The 22,853-nt window shown below is 41.5% G+C and overlaps 1 protein-coding gene across 3 annotated transcripts; it reads right to left on the reverse strand.

Moving 5' to 3' along the window:
* Positions 1-5,526: 5,526 nt before the first annotated feature.
* Positions 5,527-21,602, reverse strand: LOX (lysyl oxidase; the record flags this gene model as incomplete). 3 transcript variants are annotated; one of them, XM_081090223.1, is made up of 7 exons in its annotated part: positions 5,527-6,747; positions 11,085-11,200; positions 11,596-11,691; positions 17,149-17,305; positions 18,557-18,694; positions 20,325-20,433; positions 20,790-21,462. In XM_081090223.1, 7 exons carry the CDS (start codon positions 21,442-21,444, stop codon positions 6,741-6,743), a joined length of 1,278 nt encoding a protein of 425 aa, XP_080946349.1. The 3 variants fall into 3 exon arrangements, with proteins under 3 accessions (XP_080946349.1, XP_080946351.1, XP_080946350.1); XM_081090225.1 differs by lacking the exon at positions 11,596-11,691 and having other exon boundaries at positions 20,790-21,602; XM_081090224.1 differs by lacking the exon at positions 5,527-6,747 and having other exon boundaries at positions 11,081-11,200; positions 20,790-21,444.
* Positions 21,603-22,853: the final 1,251 nt, after the last annotated feature.

A 22,853-nucleotide genomic window follows, 5' to 3' on the forward strand; every position in this document is an offset into this window, starting at 1 on the left:
GACGGTGAGGTGGGAGGGAGAAGACTGCTTAGACCTGCCAGTAGGGGAGGGAAATCATGTTGAAAGGGAGAGGAAGGTGACTTTATGTCCTTCTTGTGAAAAAGTCAGCCCTTGGATTCTGAGAATATGGGGTTCTCTTAACAGAAATAGGGTGGATGAACAGCTTGGAAAGAAAGGTTCTGAGTTGAATTATATATATATGTTGATTTTATTAATCTTTTTGCTGGCATAAGTAGGTGGATTGTTGGTTCCCAGTAAACTTCTCATTGAAAATACCCTTAATAACTCACCCCTTTCTCTGGGGAATCCTTTTTCTTTCCCCCACCTTCCCCTCACACCTACACATAGAGCAAAAATGCAGTCATGTAATTTGTCTGTAAGCAGCCATTCTCTTACTTGACCCTGTCTTCTTGACATTTATAATGGAATAAGAAGAGCACTTGACTCCTTTGGGACCTCTCATGGTCTCCACAGTGATTGGATCTGGGATTGACACATGATTCAGCCTGATCCTACGAAATACCTTCCCTTGAATTTATCAAATTTGAGCTATAGGTTAATGCCATTTTTTTTCTGCTCAATAAGCTGTGTAAATGTGTAATGAGATCTGCAGACAACAAAGTTTCTATCGTCATGGAGAAACTAAACCAAAATAATGAAGTGAACACCCAGAGAGAAAATAGCGAGAACATTGATGGTGTTTGATTTCCTGGTTCCATCTACTCTAGGGACAACCCTACCTGCTGGGGTCCAACCCCAGCGGGTCCAGGGGTCCCCAAAGGTGTGGACGGAGTCGGCGAAGAAGGAAGGACACGGAGACAGTGTTCAGTTGATCAGCAGCCTAGCCAGGATCTCCAGCCAGGATCTCCAACCAAGTTCTGGTCTCGATCTCCGGAGAGGTTCTGCTTAGGATCTCCTGCCAGGGTCTGTGTCCATGGTCTCTTGCTAGGTTCTCCAGCCAGGTTCTCCAGGTTCTCCAGCCAGGTTCTGTAGCCAAGTTCCCTCGCTAGGTTCTCCAGCCAGGTTCTGTCCGGCTTCTCCAGCCAGGTTCAGTCACCAGGTTCTAGTCAGGTTCTCTTGCCAATTTCTGTAGTCAGGTTCAGTCCAGGATCTTTTGCCATGTTCTCTTGCTAGGTTCTGTCTCTAGGTTCTGAGGCCAGTTTCTGTCCAGGATCTTTTGCCATGTTCTCTCCAGCAAAGTTCTTCTGTCTCTAGAGAATGTTCTGTGTAGGTTCTGTGCCTAGCTTCTGTCTCTGTCGGTTCTGTCTTCTTACATCTGTATTTATACCAGTTGATTCCAATCCTATCAATCTCTATTTCAAAGGTTAGGGTGTTTCTTATCTCCATTCCCGGGAGTAAAGATTATGTAGCTTAAGCATGATTGTTCATAGTTAAAGTGATTAATTACCCACCTGGCACTTAGTTAAGAGGTTTTATTCCCTCCCTAACTTCAGGGGAAAATCCCTACCTGGGGAAACAACCTTTCTCAGAGACCTTGGTTAAAACACACAGTGCCAAGAAGGTGAGCAAACATATTAAGAACAGTATGTCATATATGCCAGGTCCCTTGAAACAGCAAGCATGGACTGGCTCCCGGCACCTACCTTTGCCTTTTTTCTGTCTGATTACATGAACCTATAAATTCCTCTTTGGACTAAACAAGTTTAAGTATATTTCTATTACCAGAAATCAAAGAGTCCTAAAATAAAAGTGACGTGATCACAACTACCAGACTGTTTATCTATGAATCTTAGCCCCAGCAGCATCCCAACTATCAATTGTTATAAAAGTTATTTTCCCTAATATCATACCTCTAGGCAGGCAGTGAATTGGTGGGTTTCAGATATTCCTGTTTCCTATCTCTTTAATGCTGCTACTGTCATATAATGTTTTAAGTAATTTTCAAATAATCTCATTTTTATGAGCTGATAATTAATTAATATGGCATATCCCAGAGTTTTCCATGAAAAAACAACATTTGACAGCATAGTATATGCTATCTTAAAAACAAAATTTATGGAAAAACAAATTTGAGAAACACTAGATAATAAAGTTATAAAGTGGTTTCTTTACTACAGGACTTCTTAGAATTATTGAATATGGTAATATGTATTGTGAATATCTGCCACAGGTAACATTTTTCTTATTTTATATTGGTTCTTTTTTTGTAGATTGTCTTGTGAAATGAGACTCCCTCAATACATGCTTGAGGAAATCAATATTTTCCTAATTCTGTAATAAATATTTTACTTTTTCAAATTAAAAAGAGGTATGATGCAAGAGCTTTGTTTAAATGTAAGCTACAGATTACTGCAACACAAGTGATATATTCAACCTGTGGGTTAATAATCCTCTACTAATATCTGTGGCAAGGATTACAAATAATAAATGAGTAGCATAAGTCAGTCAAGTTTTCTGACAAAAGTGAATGATCTGCCCTCCCCATCTTGGTTAATGAGCTAATATTGAACAGTGTGAGAAATACTGAACATTGATGGGACAAAGAAAATTATCTTTTGCATTAATAAGGAAAGTGTATTCAGATACTTTACCTTGAGTAGGCTAGGGAAGCAGAAAATTGTTCGTTCAGAGTATCACCAGATATTCTACAACTTAAATCTCCAAACTGCCAACCACAAGCCTACATCTGTTTTACCTGTAAGAGCTCTTTAAAGGTGAATTGTTTTGTGGGTTAGTTTTGTGAATTTCCCTCCCCCCAAAAAAACATTTGTCCACAGTTTGAGGCAGGTTGTTTTCTCAGATTATCAGCTTCCAGGCTAATCTGGTAAACATTTAAATAAGGATTTCTATGATAGCAATGTTCCATATGTTTCTCTTTTTATGGCTAGTTTGTAGCTTGAGTTGAATGTGTCCCCTGAGTGTATGTATGCTTATGCATATTTCTTATAAATCCCAATTAAAACAGAATGTGGTCGTTCTCTCAATGCCTGCTCTGTGTCCTTGAAGTGACTGGTAATGGTGATGAAAGTTAGGATCCATTCATATATGATAGTTTCTTTTTTAAAACATCAACTAGATTTCTTTTTATCCATCATAGACAAATTTCAAGTCGTGTGAGCTTATTAAACAGTTTGTTAATACAAAAGGCAACTAAGCAAAACCACAAACCATATACATGGGCTTTTAGATTTTAACCTAAAATGAAGTTCATATCATTTATTTATATGTAACAACAAATGACCAGTATGGATACTTGAAATCATTTATTCAAGGCATTTTTGCACTCGTAGTATAGCATACAATGAAAGAATGTGAGAGTGTAAAAAAAGACTATAAAACCAGTGTCAGGGCATGTAAATTAAGAGCTCCTCAAAAAACTTACAGATGTTTTACAAATAGGATTCCTGGAAATTTTGGAAGAAACTAAAATTTCATTGAAAGTATTACAATATCAAATGACATGTAGTTAGTAGCAAGCAGTTATATATTAATTAAATGTTTATATATCCTTTGAACTAAGACAACACATTTTTACATTCAAGTTGAAATAATTCAGCACCATTTTAGTTTAAAAGATAAATGAAATGCTTGAAGTGTTTAAAAGTGGCCCAGGACTTTTGGTAGCTGAAAATGAAATATAGCTGTTGTTTGAATGTATTATTTGTGAATATGGATTCTAAATATAAAAAATGTAGGAAAGGGGTAACTTTTTACTTATCAGTTACTATACTGTTAGTGTCAAAAAAGCTATTTTTAAAATAAGACATCTTCTGACCAGAAATTGTATATTTCACACAGTTTGCTAAAGCTGATTTCTCAGTGCCATGATCATCGTAATGCATGGCATGTCCTCTGAAATCTGAATATTTGGAATGTTTAAATGTGATTATTCTATGAGGTTTCAAATAAAAAACAATTATTGTTCATTATTACAAATAATGCCTAGTGATTGAAATTGTGAATAAATTTATTATGTAAAAGTGTAAAGATTTCCTAGAAATAGGCAAGTTATAGATTCATATGTTCCGGTACTGCTGGGAAACTGAATCCTCACCCCCAAGGTCAAGACATCTTTAGTCCAGACTGTGGTCTGAATAATTATGAGGCCATTAATATGGTGTGTGGAAGACTCATTAAATTATTTCCCTGTTTAGCCCATTTTTTTCACAGTCTTTATTAGTTTAAAAGCCAGTCTCTTTTCACTACTCAACATTCTTTGTATTATTTCTACTTTCTGTTTAATTTTTTTAATTTAGGGTTTATAAAGCTGGATTGCTTATTTTACTAATGGATAACTTTTACCAGCTAGTCATTTTCTATGAGTTTTTGTGGTTATTCAAAGAAGAGATCCCTTGAGGTTCAAAAATATTGAGTGTTAAGGGAGTGTTGAGGAATGACTGAGAGGGAAGAATGCATAAGGATTAAGTAAGAATCTTTACTTCCTAATCGAAACTTTTTTTTTTCAAAATCAATCAAATAATACATTTTATACTTAAAAAGCAGACAGTTCAGGGATTGGAAACATATTTTTAATTATTAGTAACACATACATGCATATAACTATTAATTTTTAACTTATTTTTAAAATAAAATATGGTCATGAAAAACAATAGAGCTTAAAATAAAAATTTTTAGACATGTACTTATAATTGTTAAAAATGAAATAAAGTGAACCTAAAGGATAATAATGACATTTTTAATACTTAATTGAGGTTAGAGAAAATCTTTTTTATATCCTAATGCCTAGCATGTCAGTGCCTGGATATATTAGGCCCTCAAATGATGATGGATGGACAGACAAATGGAGGGCCTAATGAATGATAGTAAATGTATCATCTCGTGTATCCAAAGGCCATGATATTGGCTAGCTTTTAATACAGGGGTAAGAATCTTGTACTAATAGATCTTAAATCTGTAGATGCCAGTCTGGCTCAGTATTAATACTGACAGTAGTTTTTCGTTTTTCTAAAAAGTAAGTATGTTAAAATATTTGAAAATATTATAATCTAAAAGAAAGTATCTTTCTGCAATCTTATAACTAAAAAGCAATTTAAGGCAAAGAGGTACATCAAAGAAGCTATACCATAGCTCAGATACTAGCTCAGTGAAAGCTCTGGTCTCTACTAAGCTGTCTGTGTTCTCTGTTGGGAAGTATGCCCTGGCGGATGTAGATCTGTGGCCCTCCATTATCCACCCCTCAATGACTGTCCATCTCTAGCACCTCTCACCGCTGTAGGCACTGAGTGAATGCTGAATGGTGTTGACTTTACAACTCCATGGCATGTAATACACGGAGGCCAACTCATTTTTAAATTCTACCTGTGTGTCCTGGCACTTGAAGTACCTTGCTTGAGATTTTAATACTGGTTAATATAGAAAAACTTCTGCTTAAGCACCACTAACTTGAAAGTGTAATTTGACTTCTTTCTGCACCTTTTGAATCTAAGAAAAAAAGGAAGTCTCCCAATTCTGTTGTGGCACATGACTTCACAGTTTAAAATAAAAGCACAGCTGTCTCATTATGCAGCACAGCCTTTGGTTTTGCCGAAAGTATTTTTTTTTTTTACCCTTATTCACTAACCCCTCAAGTACATAATGCTGTGTGCTTTGCTAATCTGGATTATATTTCACACACACACACACACACACACACACACACACACACACACGACTGATTCCCTGGATGACATAGGATATGGTTCCTGTACCCACACACATTATGTCATCTATTCTGGATAACTTAAAACTGTCTAGCCTTCCTCTTTTTAAAGCTGAACATTTTTTTAAATGTAGGAAATTGGAAAATTCTAAGATGGTTTTCATTACTTTTTAAAAATTATTTGAGAGACAGTTGTAGTTTGAGGGACTAGTTCATTTTGCTTTTTATTTTATGTCTGTAAGAAAAAAATTTTGGCTAGTACTTCAATATACTTAATTGTGCATTATCTTTGGATATATCACGTTTGTCATCAGAATAACTTCCCACTGACACAGTTGTCCTATGTATACCAGTTCCCAGAAGGGTAATTTTAAGATGCCACTTAAAAGGTCTCTGCCCATAGGAAAATTAAAGAGTAGAGTGGAGCATCAAAAAATGTCAGGGAGAGTTGGGCAGCTCAATTACTTAATTTGTCCCAAAATAAAAACTGACGTATGTCAGAATGAAATTGTACACTTGACAGAAAGAAAGTTTATCTACTAATTAAAAAATGTAAACATAAATTTTATATAGGGATGTAGCTATCTGAATACATATACTGCCATTTCTCTGCTATATAGTAATATTTTTTGAGACCAATGGTAATACATTTGTTCCTTTCTCAGCACCAAATGTGTCCATACCTATTTAAACAGTAGGAGCCAGGACATATATAAGCCAATGATTACCGTAGTTCACTGAAGTTACAGCACTTTAGAAAATTCCCAGTTCAAAGTAATTTTGGCTCATTCATTGCAATATTACTTTCTCTTCTGTATTATAATTTCAAAAAAAGCATAAATTTGGATTTCTTTGAAAGAGCCAAGGGTGCAACTACAGAATTGAAACATGTTAATTCACAAAATAATGTGGATAATAATATTACAATTTTTCCAAACAATGCCAATTTAAATGTTCAAAATCCAGTTATGTGCTTAGTTATAAAAAAGTCCAAACAAAAATTAATTTGTTGTTTTCTGTTCTCTTTTTCAAAATACATAAATCCTACTGAAGTTAATCTATTTTTCCCACTTCAGAACACCAGGCACTGATTTATCCATTGGGAGTCTTGGCTTGCTTTTTAATACCTATATTAAAAAACAAAAGATAAGTTATTAACCTGATAATATTATGAATGAATACAGTAGACAAGTTTGAAGTCAACCTTTTAAAAAATTGAGATCTCATTTTTCCTCCACCTAAGCAGCAGTTACCTTATGAAATTATCCATTAATACTTGATTGAGAAAAAATATTTTTTTATTTGAGAGAGAGAGAGAGAGAGAGAGAGAAATATAAATTTCTTTTTCCACTTATTTATGCATTCATTGGTTAATTCTTATATATGCCCTGACAGGGGATTGAACCTGCAACATTGGCATATCAGGATAATGCAGTTAGGGCCAATACTTGATTTTAACACTGATTTAAAGAAAGTAACTATGTCAGCAGCAGAAAGTATATGCCTGATATTTATGGTTAAAAAAAAATCTACTGAAACAACCAAAAGTAAAGCAGGACTCATCAGAACAGCAGCTCTGCCTGGGTGAGTTCACTCCATGGAGCAAGTGTGGCATGTGCACCAAGAAGCAGGGCCATGGCCTCTCACTGTCCTGTATCAGTCCTTTCCCAGCATGATTTGGGATGTGTAGTGAGGCATTAATGTGCAAGACACTGGATCAAAGCCAATACATCAATATTAGTGTGTTGACATTATGATCACAGATTCCCCATGTAAAGGAAATAAGAATGCACTTAGTCCAAATCATAAACCATAAATTTCCCAACAGTAATGCCTGTGAGAAGAGAACTTAATTGTATCATCATAGAACTGAACTGGACCGCAAAGTCACTTGGTCTATATGTTTTGTATACAATAAGGAAAATGAGGGAGAAGAGGATACATTAAAGGCACACACTTTCTAACGGGGTGCTTTGTTCGCACCAATGAATGCTCTCAAATATTTCATTCATGTGAAAAACATCAGTAAACTGAGAGGTAATATGTCTTTAAGAGTTAAAAAAGTACAATAATGCTACCAAGGGAATCACACCCACTGCTACTTACAGTCACCAGACTGACCACATAACTTTAGGTTACGTATGCTCCCCGCCCAAGAACCGTAAAGACTCTGCATGGCCTCCAAAATGAAGTTCTAACTTTCTGTCTTGCTCTTCAGTGCTCTCTTTGATCTGGTCCCATTTTACTGCTCCACCCTTTTTACCTAACTCTTCACTCCATAAAACATGTTTTAGCCAAACCGGAACACTTGCTTTTCCAAACATATCCTGCAATTTCTTCCTGCCATGTAGGTGTCAGTGATGTTGATTCCTCCCAGCATGCTCTTTTTTTAAAAAAATTATCTTTATTGTTGATATTATTACAGATGTCCCTCCTCCTTTTTTCCCATTGACCCCCTTCTCTCTGCACCTACCCTTTCCAGGTCTTCTCCACACTATTACCTGTGGCCATTGGCTATGCATATATGCATATAAGTTCCCTGGTTAATCTTCTCCCCCCCCCCCCCAGTTCCCTCACCCCACCTTCCCTCTGACATTCAGAGCATGCTCTTGCCAAACTCTCTCCAGTGCAGTCCTCTTCAGCCTTCAAGGCCCAATTCAAATGCTGTCCTAAAGCCTCTCCTGATTCTCAGCCAGAGGACATCTCCCCCTCCTCTGAACTCTGATCCCTAGCAAGGGAGGCTGGAAGTGAAAGTGTAAGAGGCAGTCAGCTGAAGGTGAGGTTTCTGCACTTCTCCCATTATTTTCCATTCATGGATAAGTATGATCTTATTTATGATTCACTAACTATGGGTTATTAAACTCACATTTTCATCTGATCAATATTCATTATCAAAATTCTATCTCAACCACTCTCGCAGTTTAGTTACAGTCAGTGGCAACTGGTTAAAAAAAGAAAAGGCAACTCTAGGCTGAAACAATTTTTATTTGCTCAAAATATCTGGCAGCCTGGCTGGCGTGGCTCAGTGGTGATTGAGCATCAACCTATGAACCAAGACATCAAGGTTCAATTCCTGGTCAGGGCACATGCCCAGGTTGTGGGTTTGATCCCCAATAGGGGCATGCAGGAGGCAGCCAATCAATGATTCTCTCTCATCATTGATGTTTCTCTCTCTCCTCCCTTCCTCTCTGACATCAATAAAAACACATTTTAAAAAAAGAAAAAGGAAATGTCTGGCAACATCCAATTCAATGGATTCTACTGGATGAAAAGCAAGACACATTCTGTGAAACAACAGAGTCTTCTCTCCAGACCTCATCCTGGAGCAAAGCTAGCAGTTGTACCTGGGAGTCACTTAGCTTATTATAACAGAGGTCTTGGCCCCACTACATTTTATTTTACCTCTCGTGGAACTCCTCATTGTTTGTTTATTACAGTTGTGTATTTCTCTCATCCTCTCAATTCCCTAAAGAGAGGGTAATTATCTATTAATCAAATATTGACTAAGAGGCTACATGTTGGCAGACCTATACCTGGTAAGGGGTTTACAGTAGACAAGAAGCGAGGTCCCGGCTATGACAGTAGGACAAGAGACAAACATTGAACAAAGATTCACAAGTAATTAATTGGAATTATTGCTATACAGGGTCAGGAATCTTATTTATCCTTGCATTGCTCTCTAATACCCAGTACAGGACCTCAATAAATACATAATGCACGTGTGAGAGTACCAAGGATTAGAGAATGAAGGAATTATAAAAATTAAGATAACCCATTTATTTTAGCTCAAATTCCATTGCTGTTCTGGGGATTTGCAGTTACACTGTGATCACTCTGTACTATATGGGTCATAAACCCATCCAGGTTTCCTGTGTTGTTGGCATGTTCAGAAGAATATGTTTAATCATCATTTTTTCAGTGCTGTCCTTTTGCAGTTACAAGCTTCATTGACCTTGAATGGCATGTGATGGAAAGTGGCACGTGATGACACTTGTAAAGCACAGCCTTTGCTCATTCATGGGAATGAGGAAAAGGCGCCCCTGTAAGGTGAATGCAGCCCAAGCCACAGGAGGTGGCTCTGTGAGTGGAGCATGGGACAGGAGCCCAGGTCTAAGGCAGAACCTGCACAACCGGTTTAGGTGGTCTTGGGGAAACCTACAACTACTGGTGCATGTGTGGTGAACCACTGTCCTGGTTGGTACATCAGGGAGAAATTACTATTAATTGTGAGTTTCTAGTGTACCTGTTACACCTTTCTGTGTGACCCAGAGGCACCGGTGCCTCTCCAGCGTCAAAGCAAACCTGATGCGTTGTCAGTATCACTCTCATGGTGTGCTCATTGTTCAGAAGGTGCCGCTCACAGGTGGCATGTGTAGTTAGACTCTTAGACTCTCTAACCCAGCAACACTAAAGCAGGCAGTGCTTAAGGCATTAGGGCAGTGGTTCTCAACCTGTGGGTCGCCAACCTGTGGGTGGCGACACCTTTGGGGGTCGAACAACCCTTTCACAGGGGTTGCCTAAGGCCATCAGAAAACACATATATAATTACATATTGTTTTTGTGATTAATCACTATGCTTTAATTATGTTCAATTTGTAACAATGAAAATACATCCTGCAGATCAGATATTTACATTATGATTCATAACAGTAGCAACATTACAGTTATGAAGTAGCAACAAAAATAATTTTATGGTTGGGGGTCACCACAACATGAGGGACTGTATTAAAGGGTCGCGGCATTAGGGAGGTTGAGAACCACTGCATTAGGGTGAGATGGGCAGACAAGCAGGAAACCTGCCCAGCTTTCGCTAAGTACTGTCATCAACACACCACTCCTGTTAATATTAATGTGCTGGGATTCTATCTAAGATGTCATTTGGAGAAGGATTTCAGTACTAAGAAAATGATGAAGGTACCTCCACACATCCCTTCTTTTGTGGAATATTTCCCTAGTATTTGTTCTAGAACTCAGATATGTGAACTCTTGATTTTCACAGAGCAGGCAGTCTGATCCCTTCAGCTGCATTCTTTAAGGCAGTGATTTTTCAGAATGTACTTTGAGGAACTCTAGGAATTTCTCCAGAACTCCGTCATGGACTCTGGCAGCAGCAGGAAACCCAACCGTTTGGGCTCCCACAAGGTCACCCACACTGTGTATTGCATATTTCACATATTCGGCCTCCACACATGCTTTCTGGGCAAACAGTGTGTTCTCTGTGTGTGGGTGTGTGCTTCAGAACTAAGTTTTAAGATGCTAAAAAGCTGAGTACACCCTTCTTTCTCTAGCATTGCCAAAAAAAGATCAGCTCCAATTATGTGATAGTGCAGACCATTTTCTACCTTCGGCCTAGTTTGCAAGGAGGCTATACTGATGATAGAAACAAATATCATTTGTTTAATGCCTGTTGATGAGCTAAAATGCTTGGGAAAGAGTATCACTTAGTTAGGGAAGTCAGACTCACGGTGAAATTGTGCAGCCCGAGGCATACGCATGATGTCCTGTGTAGCGAATGTCACAGCGCACGACATTGTTGGAATAGTCCGATTCAGGCACCAAGTAGCTGGGGTTCACACTGACCTAGGCAACACAAACATCATCTGAATTTTAGATTTTATTAGCAGTGTTTTCTGGTTAATTTCTTCCTGTTTTCATAGGGCTACCATGCTTCAACTCATAGAGGCAGGGTGGGTGAAGTTTTAGGCAAATGGTTATTAAACTCTGGAGAGGTTATATATTTTCCCCTCAAGTTTTTTAAAATAAGACATTTTGGGAGATATCTGTAATACTATCTGTTGAGATATATATATTTATATAAAATAAAACATCATATGTCTGGGATCATTTAGAAATAGTTATAGAAAATGTATAATTGCTTTCAGGGTCATGATTATGTAACATTTGAATCCAGAGAAAGGGATCTATCAAATTGCAGTGGAAATAAGTTACAGCTATATATTCTCAAAGGCCTCTACCTTTAGGATGTAGTTTCCAGGTGCTACATCTGTGATGTCAATCCACTGGCAGTCTATGTCTGCATTATAAGTATCATAGCAGCCAGGACTCAACCCCTAAAACAAATAAAATAAAAAATTTAAAAAGATGGTGTATGGTTAGATATGCTAAAGAATATGCATATTAACCCTAGCCAGTTTGGCTCAGTGGATAGAGCGTCAGCCTGTGGACTAAAGGGTCCTGGATTTGATTCTGGTCAAGGGCACGTACCTTGGTTGCAGGCTTCTCCCTGGCACAGGCCCTGGTTGGGGCTCGTGCAGGAGGCAACCAATTGATGTGTTTCTCTCACATCGATGTTTCTCTCTGTCTTTCCCTCTCTCTTCCACTCTCCCTAAAAATCAATGAGAAAATATCCTCGGATGAAGGATTAAAAAAGAGAGAGAGAGAGAGAGAGAGAGAGAGAGAGAGAGAGAATGCATATTATTTGTAAATCAGATTTTAAGTTAGTACTTACAAGAGTTTGTAAGTACAACTATATTTATATTGCATCTCCCTGGAGAAATATATTTTACTCAGCCTTATAGCACCTCCAGCCAAAAACAAACAAAAAACCTGCCTAATATAAGTAGTAGTATATCTAGCTTCATAGAAGTGTCATAAATCACCAGTGATAAGTATACTCTTAAGTGAAAAAATAGACCTCCACCAAAATTCTAGACTATCACCAGCTCAAGAATAAAGGCCACATACTAATCAATTTAGCTAAAATATTCTCTTCTCAGTACAACCTTCCCCAATTTCGACCTTTGGAAATTACTTCCTGTACTCTGCCCATGATACTTTCTTGCGTATATAGCTTTTATAGTATTTATCCTTTTCTGCTCTGAATTATAATCCTATCTAATAAAAGAGAAACATGGTAATTAGCATACGACTGCTACCCTTCCCATTGGTTAATCAGAGTGATATGCAAATTAACTGCCAGCCAAGATGGCGGCCGGCAGCCAGGCAGCTTAAACTGAACATGAGGCTTGCTTGCTTCAGTGACGGAGGACTCCAACGTTCCCCGCCTGCCTTGCCGGCCTCTGAGCTTACAGTTTGAAACATTGTAACAAATATAGAAGCTAAACAAAACCCCAGAAACCAGCTTTCAGCCGGCCGGGATCTCAGAGCTGGAGTTGATACAGTGTCTCAAGATTATAGAACCCAAACAAACCAGATACCTGCTTTCAGCAGCAGAGGCCTCAGAGCTGGAGCCAGAGCTAAAGCTGGCCCAGAATAAAAAAAAGAAAAGACAAAAAGGAGCGGTTGGGAGCTTCAGTCACTGCCAGCCTGAAAACAGCCCTCAGCCCCTCACCCAGACTGGCCAGGCACCCCAGTGGGGACCCCCACCCTGAAGGGTGTGCAGCCAGCTGCAAACAGCCATCATCCCCTCATCCAGGCTGGCCAGGCACCCCAGTGGGGACCCCCACCCTGATCCAGGACACCCTTCAGGGCAAACCAGCCAGCCCCCACCCATGCACCATGCCTCTATTCTATATAGTAAAAGGGTAATATGCCTCCCAGCACCGGGATCAGTGGAGCCGAGAGGCCTCCTGGCACTGGGATCAGCGTGACAGGGGGCAGCGCCCAAACCCCCTGATCGCCCTGCGGCTCTGTGTGTGACAGGGGGCGGGGCCACAACCTCCCTATCGGCCCTGCTCTGTTCCTGACAGGGGAAGGCGCCCCAACCCCCTGATCAGCCCTGCTCTGTGCCTGATAGGGGGGAGCTCCCCAACCCCCTGATCCGCCCTGCTCTGTGTGTGACAGGGGGTGGTGTCCCAACTCCCCTATCGGCCCTACTCTGTGAGTGACAAGGGGGAGCTCCTCAACCCCTGATCGACCCTGCTCTGTGCGTGACAGGGTATGGAGCCCCAACCCCCCTGATTGGCCCTGCTCTGTGCGTGACGGGGTGGCGCCGCAACCTCCCCATCGACCCTGCCTTGAGTGTGACAGGGGGCGGTGCCCCAACCCCCCAATCAGCCCTACCCTTAGCGTGACTGAGGGTGGCATCGCAACCTCCCAATCTGCCCTGCTCTGTGCATGACGGGGGGCTGCGCCCCAACTCCCCAATCGGCCCTGCTCTGAGCCCGACCAGGGGCTGCACCTCAGGATTGGGCCTGCCCTCTGCCACCTGGGAGCAGGCCTAAGCCAGCAGGTCGTTATCTCCCGAGGGGTCCCAGACTGCGAGAGGGCACAGGCCGGGCTGAGGGACCCCGCCCCCCCGAGTGCACACATTTTTGTGCACTGGGCCTCTAGTCTTATATAATAAAAGCCTAATATGCTAAGTGTCTGGTCGTTTGGTGACCAGTCGACTGTTCAACCAATCAAAGTGTAATATGCTAATGATATGCTAAAGTCGCTCAACTGCTCGCTATGATGTGCACTGACCTCTGGGGGCAGATGCTCTGACTGGTAGATTAGCTTGCTGATGTGGTCCGGCTGATAGGGACTGAGTGAGATGGGCCAGACACGCCCTGGAGCCCTCCTGCAGTCCCTCCCTGGCCCCGATCGTGTACTGGTGGGGTCCCGCAGCCTGATCTGTGCCCTCTCGCAATCCAGGAACCCTTGGGGGATGTTGGAGAGCCAGTTTCGGCCTCATCCCACAGACCACTCCCCTCTGGAGAGTGCCAGACACAGGGCTCACAGATGACTAGCACTGCAATGGTGGTGCAAACCTCTCCCAATCGGGACTGATTGAGCGCAAGCCCTAGGCAGGCATAGTGGGGCCGGGATGAGAGGGAGCGGCAGGTAGAAGCTGCAGGCAGTGTTGGACTGTGGGTTTTGCTGATCCCCGCAGGTCACCCTGAGGGACCCCACCCATGCACGAATTCGTGCACTGGGCCTCTAGTCATACTATATAAAAACATCTAACTAAAGGTTGTAAGCTCCCTAAGGGTAAGGTCTATGATTGCATTTTTGAATAGCTAACAGTAATTATATATTACATACCAGGAATCATTTTAAACATAAATTCAGTTCCCAGAACTACATGAAGCAGGTGCTATTATTATCCCCATTTTATAAATAAGGAATCTGAGGCACAGTAAGATCAAATAACTCGTGGAAGATATGTAGCTTATAAGTGGCTGAGTTGGTTTTGAGTTTAGGCATTTGGATCCAGAGTCTCTGATGTTCCCCACCACACTGTACCCTTTCTCATATAGTCACTGAAATATCCTGTTGAATTAAAGGGATGAATGTATGTCTCAATGTACACATCCCACCTCACTTCACTTGCTAAGGTATTCATGTCAGCAAGTAAATGAGTGACTTCTACAGGCTGCGAGGAGAAGAATACCAATGAGATACAGTCCTTGCTCTCCAGAAAGTTATAGTCTGAAGAAGTTTGTTCATACTGAAGTCTGTAGGTTCAGTCTCAAATCTATTAGTTCTTCACAAGAATTTTTACTGTTGTATTTTCATTCTAATGGTAATCTAAAGTAAATTAAAAAGCATATGCTAGAGTCATTTTAACTCAATACTGCAATTTAATTTCAGCACCCCAAATTGCTTTGGTGCTTAATATCACCTTGGTCGCCAAAGATATGGCAAAATCATCTAAGCATGTCCTACCAGTGCTGGTTTGATGATAACCTGATTTGGGGAGAAAGAGGAAGAATTGTGCTCTCATACCACACACAATGTAGCATGGACAGGCCACACTCAGAAGTACCTGTGCCACAGCAGTGAGAACCATGTACCCACCTTTGCTCATACCAATGCATTAACAGTATGTTGAGGAATAAATATGTAATAGAATAATTTTTGCTTTCTTATCCCATAATAAATACTTAATAAGCGCTAGCTCTTATTGTTGTTGCTGTTGCTACTACTAAATTTATGGCATTACAAGGATGTCATTGGAATAGATATCTATTTAATCCAGGGTTAAATAGTGCTACAATGTTAATATTACTTTCAAATAAATAAAAGAGCTTTAAAGAATGCTGAAACTGGTACTCTAGCATGACTCAGCTGGCAGAAGTTAAGTATGAGCTTTGGTTATTTGAACTAGCAAACAAATATGGGAGTTTTTAAGGCTATTAAGGAAACAGGTATTTCATATATTCAAAGTCATGCTTTAAAACCAGATTAAATGTAGAACCTTACCTGAGGCTGTCTAAATTAGCTGTTTTGGTTTTAGCAAAACACAACTGATACAGTAAGTTAATCTGACAGTTTCTAGTTTTGTATATATTTAACATATAATTTTTTTATGAAAGTATAAATATAAGGAAGTTATATCTAGTTTTATAATTAGATACATTTAATCAACATTATAATACAACTATTCTAAGTCACTATTGGGGCTTTGAGAGAATTATTTTTTCCTTTAAATGATATTCCAGTCTAATTGAAAAACACAAATTGCCTGTAATGCAAGACCTGGTGAATAGCAGTTAATAGGACATAAATGAGATGGTTAAGGGGAAAGCTACCATACAAAATGAAGTGGGGTGACCCCAAGAATTAAGAGATTAGAAGTGCTATAAATACCTGTAGTCCTAGATTCATGTATTTCAGCAGTGAGCTATTCACAGTGTCTCTTTCTGAATACAAACAATAAACTAGGTCCCTTCACAGGCAGGTCCTGTGGGCCTCTCAGAGTGAAAAAGGAATTTCTGTAGATGCACATCTGTAAGGTATGGGTAGTTTATATCTTCTTTTGCTTAAAGAATAAGTGTTGCTTCAGGGCACATGGAATTGAACCCTACCCCCTCCAATTGCTCTCATATTCTAAGCTTAGAGAAAGAAGCAGCAGTAACATTTAGGTCACCAAAGGCTTCCTGCCACAGCCCTGGAATTTGCTTCCCCTTGCTCCGAGACATATACACTCACTACTCCTTGCCAAGATTTCGGCAGGAGTAAAATTATAATGTCCTTTTACAAATTAGAGTTTCTTATGGAAATACTGGCATGGCTTTGAACTGACACAGATTTTCCCATTATAGGACACACAAATTGCTTAGTTCAGCATGATTTTTAAAAATTCATCCAAAGAACATCTGACATCAATTATACTGTAGTCTTAAATATATATGTGTAAAGAAAGAAACTGTATCCTTCTGCTTTTATTTACATGATTAAAAGAGACAGTTTTTTTAAAGTGCTTTTTAAGAAGCCTACTTTCTCTCCTTTTGCTAACCATAATCACCGGGTATCCTATTTTTAGCATACTAGGTTTTGCAGGTAGGAAAACAGGTATCCTTTCTACAGTTCCTTACCAAGCCAGTGAAAGAATACAGAATGAGCGCAGATATGGAAACCATTCAGACTTTTTCAGAGAGTAAAGTGCTGCTTTTGATTGTGGAACATAATGAGTCTGCAGTGACCTTCTGTGATGATAAAATACTTTCAAAATAATTTGGATCATCAAGCCTTCACGTTTGTTTCCTCAATTATCTTCTATCTTGACTAGATAACCCCTAAATGAGGCAGTTTGTAAAAGACAGGCGGGAGGAAAGAAATAGAAGACCCCTTTGTTTTCTCTCTGAAGCCTGCAGATGCCCGATTTGATGATGCCAGCCTACCTGTGTGTGTGCAGTACATGCAAACCGCCTGTGGTAGCCATAGTCACAGGATGTGTCCTCCAGGCAGAAACTTGCTTTGTGGCCCTCAGCCACTCTCCTCTGGGTGTTGGCATCAAGCAGGTCATAGTGGCTGAACTCATCCATGCTGTGGTAATGTCTGGTGTGCCCCACAACACACAGACAGTGGGCAGTGGCAGAGAGAAAAAGCAGTGAGAACTTCAGATGACTTCCCGCTGCCCCACCCGTCTGTTTGCACATTAAAGTTAAGATAATGTTTATCTTTTTAAAGCCAGATTCATGCATTATCTCCCTTCACCCCCCCTTCCCCCCCCCCCGCCCCCCTGCCTCTACCCAGGGTCAGAAGTCTATAAAAACGAAGTTTTCAACTTTGCTACTTGGAAGAAAAAGACATATTTTGAGTGTTTTGCTTTTCTATTATACCCTGTTTTATCTTTGAATATTTAATAGAAATAGACAGTAAATTTCTGTGTTTAAGTGAAACTTGCTATGTGTTTTCTAGTATATCTCCCTTGGCTGCCATACTGATGTTTCATTCCAAAAAAGAAGAGCACATGACCCTTGGGAGGTTTCTGTGAGATTTTAGAAATTTGAGTTCCCATAGATTTAAAATCATTACTGAAATGCAAAAGAGAAAATGGTATGTTTTATCCACCATTATTATTTTAATGAGTATAAACTTTTACTTGGAAATGAATAATTCTATTTTATCAGCACATTAGGTGCTCATGTCTATTGTTATCATTTCATGAAAGAGAACATGCTGAGTTATTCATCTGCTCCCATTAGGAAGAGAACAAAAGGAAATGGTTCGAACTGAAGAAAGTTTAAGGGCACATATCAGGATTTTCTGGCAATAAACACCTGAGCAATTTATCTAGGCTAATTACAGAATAACCTAATGTGGAAATCTTTAAATTTAGGACAGAACAGGCAAAGTTGTATTGATACAGGTCTTTTGAAAGATGGAGATAGGTCTTCTCAGCTCATGGAGTATATCATATACACCTTTCTTTGAGAAAGGTATCTGAACCCTTTTAATAACAACTTGTGGTCTTTATTAAATACTGTTAAATGCTAACTACAGATGATCTTGGCTACAATGGGCTTTTTTATAAATCTACTTGAAATAGATTGAAGTAAAATTCTAGTGAATCCAATCACTGAACCCTATCAACAGTTTTAATAAACTGGACTTAGAGTTTCTAATTTAAAAGATAACAGGATCTAATAATTGATGTATTACTTTAAAGACAGATTCCATTGATTATGTCAGACTACATAGAGAAAAATTCTAAATGTGAAAGACAGCAATTTTCTCCCTTTGTGTAAAAATCATTTGAAAAATACAAAACCAACTCAAAAGTACCCAGGAGGCCCATCCACTTACTGGTGACAGCTGTGCCATTCCCAGGAATATCTTGGTCGGCTTGGTAAGAAATCTGATGTCCCTTGATTTTTCACTCTTTGGGGAAATCTTAGCAGCACCCTGTGATCATAATCTCTGACATCTGCTCTATATGCTGAGCTGTCATTTTAAAAAAAGAAACATTATTATTTTCACAGACTATTAACTAAAGAGACAATTACAAGCAAAACCTTTTCAGTATATAATGGTAACTCTTCCACTCAACCAACTAGACTATGGGTTCAAGAGTTAGGGCATTTTGCTGATTATTGTGGAATCTCCAGATTTTAGAAGAGTGCCTGGCAAGTAGTCAGAGCTCTGTGAATATATGTTGAATGGGTGAGTGAATGACAACTATGGAAATCCTCAGTATAAATATAAAAACAATAAAATTAGTATTATAGTCTTGCTGGCGTGGCTCAGTGGTTGAGCATCAACCTATGAACCAGGAGGTCACAGTTCGATTCCTGGTCAGGGCACATGCCAGGGTTTTGGGCTCGATCCCCAGTAGGGGGCATGCAGGGGGCAGCCAATCAATGATTCTCTCTCATCATTGATGTTTCTATCTCTCCCTCTCCCTTCTTCTCTCTGAAATCAATAATTTGAAAAATATTTTAAGATAACAAGTGATAAGTAAACTTTATATTTATAATCATGTCAACTTTAACCATATGAATGAGTGAAACTGAGGTGGAAATTATCCCAAATTAAAAAAAAAAAAATCATCCATATTTACCTGTTAAGAACTTTGAATTAAATAATACATTTCTTGAACAAATAACTATGATGTAAAGTGGGGAAATCACTCTAAAAAGTAAACAAATAATTTTAGACAAATAATTTTGTAACTTCACTGTCTTCAAAACAACAGCATTACTGTAATAGTATAGGGAGTGCAATGGTGTTAGTGATGCAAGACTCAAGAATGAAAATGATGAGCTTCGATTTTCTTCTCTTCCTTTAGCCTGAAAATTATAAAGGGTCACAGTGGAAGAAATATATGAATAAACATTACTGGGTTCCTTCTAATATACTATTTTGTGTGACTATGCATTCAAATACTACTGATGACTAATGACCTTATTTTACAGTGTAAAAATTTTTGAGACCTATCAAAACGTCCTCTAGCTCCCTCCGCTGGTTTCCCAGCTGCAACTTCAGAGAAATCTATTACTATGATTTTATTTTAGGACTGATGGAAAAACAAAGTTCTTGTTCATAGTCTTATTCTGGCTGTAGTGACACCCAAATAGCTAAGTTAATTATGGCTTCAAACAAAAGGAGAAAACTTAACCTTTGCCAATAAGGGGTTCCTCAGTGCCAAATTAACCCCCAGTCTTTTAAGGGTATATTAACAAGCTCTTTGATTACAATATTTTCCATGTTATTGTACAGTTAGTTGTTTAATAAAAAGTTATTGGAAACAGTTGGCTTTAAAGTTGAAGGATCTTAGAAAACAGACAGATCCACACCCCTCCTCCCCATACACACACACACACAAACACACTTGGGAGAAGGATTTGCTCCATCTCCTTGATTTGTGCTGCAGTTTGAAAGGCAGAACCCACAGACATCTTAAAATTTTTCTCTCTCCATCCAGGTCACGGTGCCCAGGAGTTCAAGTCCTACTTCCAGCTCTTGTACCATTTCCCAACTCTTGTCTGTTAGGAACAAGAGTAGTCAGAACCAGGAACCTGATGAGTCCCTGGAGCCAAGAGGGGAGCCAGGCCGCTGATATCCCAGCTCGTACCTGGCCAAGCAGTTTTCCTCCGCAGCGCATCTCAGGTTGTACATGGACATCTTTTGCACGTAAGTGGACGCCTGGATGTAGTAGGGATCTGGCACCAGGTCCGGGAGACCTAAACGTCAGCAGGTGATGGGCATAGTGAGACAACCCTGCGCCCCCTGCCCTGGCCACTGGTCCCTCCGTGTCCCTTACTCCTCAACCTCTACCCAGCCGGACTGCTGTTTTAGTGTGGGGCTGCGGGTAGCAGGAGAATGGGGGATGCCTGGGGATGCAGAGCAATGTGGAAAGGAAGCAGGAGGGGCCAGGCGCGCGGTTTGCACCAGATTCCAGGGCTGCCTCTGTAGGCGCAGGGGGAGGGGTCGGATCTGCGGGGGCTCGGGCCTGCCGCGCCCTGGCAGCCACGTCGGGGAGCCACCAGCCACGTTGGGGAAGGGGTGTCCGGGTGGTTCCTGAGACTTGGGTGCTTACCGTACTGGAAGTAGCCGGTGCCATAGCCGGGTCGGTACCTGCTCCCAGGCCGGGGCCTTTCATACGTGTCGTAGTAGTTGTAATAGGGGTTGTCGTCGGAGTACTTGTAAGGGTTGTATGGGTCGTCTCCCACCATGCCGTCCACGCGGCTAGGCAGCCGCAAGTTACTGAGTGCCGGGCGCTCTGCGGACGCGGTCCGGTTACTCGCGCGCGCGGGGCCAGCGTCGCGGGTCCCGGACGACGAGTAGCCAGCCTGGAACCAGTGGCGGGCGGCGGGCCTGGGGCGGCCGCCGGCGGCACCCGACGGGGCAGCGGTCCGCGCCCGAGTGGCCGCCGTGCGGTTGTTGCGGAGCAGCAGGATCGGCGTGCGCGGCTGCTGGGCGGCAGCGTTGGCGGCGCCCGGGCCGGTGGCGCTCGGGTCCCGTCGGCGCTGCGGCTGGTACTGGGAGCCCAGGCTCAGCAGGCTGAACACCTGCCCGTTGTTCTCCCATTGGATCTTCTGGCTCCAGGCGCCCGGAGCCGCCGGGGGGTCGCGAGGGGGAGCCGCCGGGGAGTCGCGAGGGGGCTGCTGCTGGCCGGCGGCCGGCGGGGCGCAGCGCAGGACCGTGCAGAGCTGCAGCGGCCCCAGCAGGAGCGCGGTCCAGGCGAAGCGCATCTCTCCCCTTCTCCGATTGCCCCCACTCTGGGAGGACGTAGCTCAGAGAAAAGGAAAACTGGACAGAAATCACGTGAGGGAGGGAGACCTCTTCCACCAGGAAGGCAGCGGAGCGCGGGTATCGTAGTCCCCAGCCAGCAGTGCCAAGGTTGGGCTGCAGACCCTTCTCCAGCCCAGGCGGCTGCTGGGACGTGGCACCCGCCTCTGCTCTTTCCCAGCGCTCTGGAAGGCGATGGGGAGCGGCGCGGCGGCCCGGCGAGCCGGCAGTGTCTGGAGTGAAGGAAGGAGGAGAGATTTTAAACTTTCTGGCACGTTTGCAAAGTTACACAAGCCGTTCTGGCCTGGCCACCCCTCCGCTATTTGTTCACGTAATGCGATTGGAAACGTGCAAGGGGACAGCTCCTCGCCTCTGCCCCTCCCGCCTCCCCGTCCCGTCCTCCCCCCCCCTCCCGCTCCCCCCAGACACGTTGCACAGGGAACGTTAAGGGAAAAGAACCAAACGGAACACACATCCTGAGACACACTCGGTTTAATCTGGGGCGAACATGCAGGAATTTCAAAAGACTCAGACAGACGAAGGCAGCCAGGCCATGGGGCGAAGCCAAAATATGCATGAAGAAAAATGCTATTAGGTCACCAGCCCTGGAGAGGCGGGAAGTCAGGAGGTGGGGAGGGTGCTAGGGGCGAGAGTTGGGGGTTGGAGGTGGAACGATTGTGACTAACATTTATCCTTAAGGAGTTACCCAGACACATTTTCCAATGCATACTCACTCACTTTTATGGGAAGTGCCCTCAGCAAATAAACCCCAGGATATCAAATTTTGTTTTTTGTGTGTTGGTAACATGAGAAATGGGTTACAAATTTGTTTCCTACAGTGAATAATAACTAAAAGTGAAATTTTGCAGGGAACAAAAGCCAGTAACACTGAAACCTGCCTCTTTTTCAGAATGCTGGCCTGATCTGTACTTTGAGTGGAAGTAAAGAACCGTCTTTCACCTCAACAGTGTCTACCAGGAAGTTTCATTGAGCAGGGGCTGGGGTGAGACTGCCTGAGAGAGCACTCAGGACAAATAAGCATTTTATCTGACTTTTTTCCCCTCTCTCTTTTACATCTAATAATTAGGTTTCACTTTGGATTTTAAAAATGTCAGTCACCATTTGTTAAATATCGAAAAGTCCTATGATGTTTGATTGATCTTCCAACTTAAACAAAAATGTTGCTAAAGAAACAGCTGGGTTTCAGATTTTGGTAAAGAGAAGGGTGTAGGAGTGGTCAGAGGAGAATGGGCAGGAGGATAGGGTGGGAGGTTGGAAAGAGATGCTTAATGGACCAGATATTCACATACCACACAGGTTTTGGGCAGTGCTGGAGACATTTCAAAGGAAAATTGCTGCTAAACAGCTTGAC

Source organism: Myotis nattereri (assembly GCF_964212035.1).
Source record: "Myotis nattereri genome assembly, chromosome: 4".
Taxonomy (NCBI): Eukaryota; Metazoa; Chordata; class Mammalia; order Chiroptera; family Vespertilionidae; genus Myotis; species Myotis nattereri.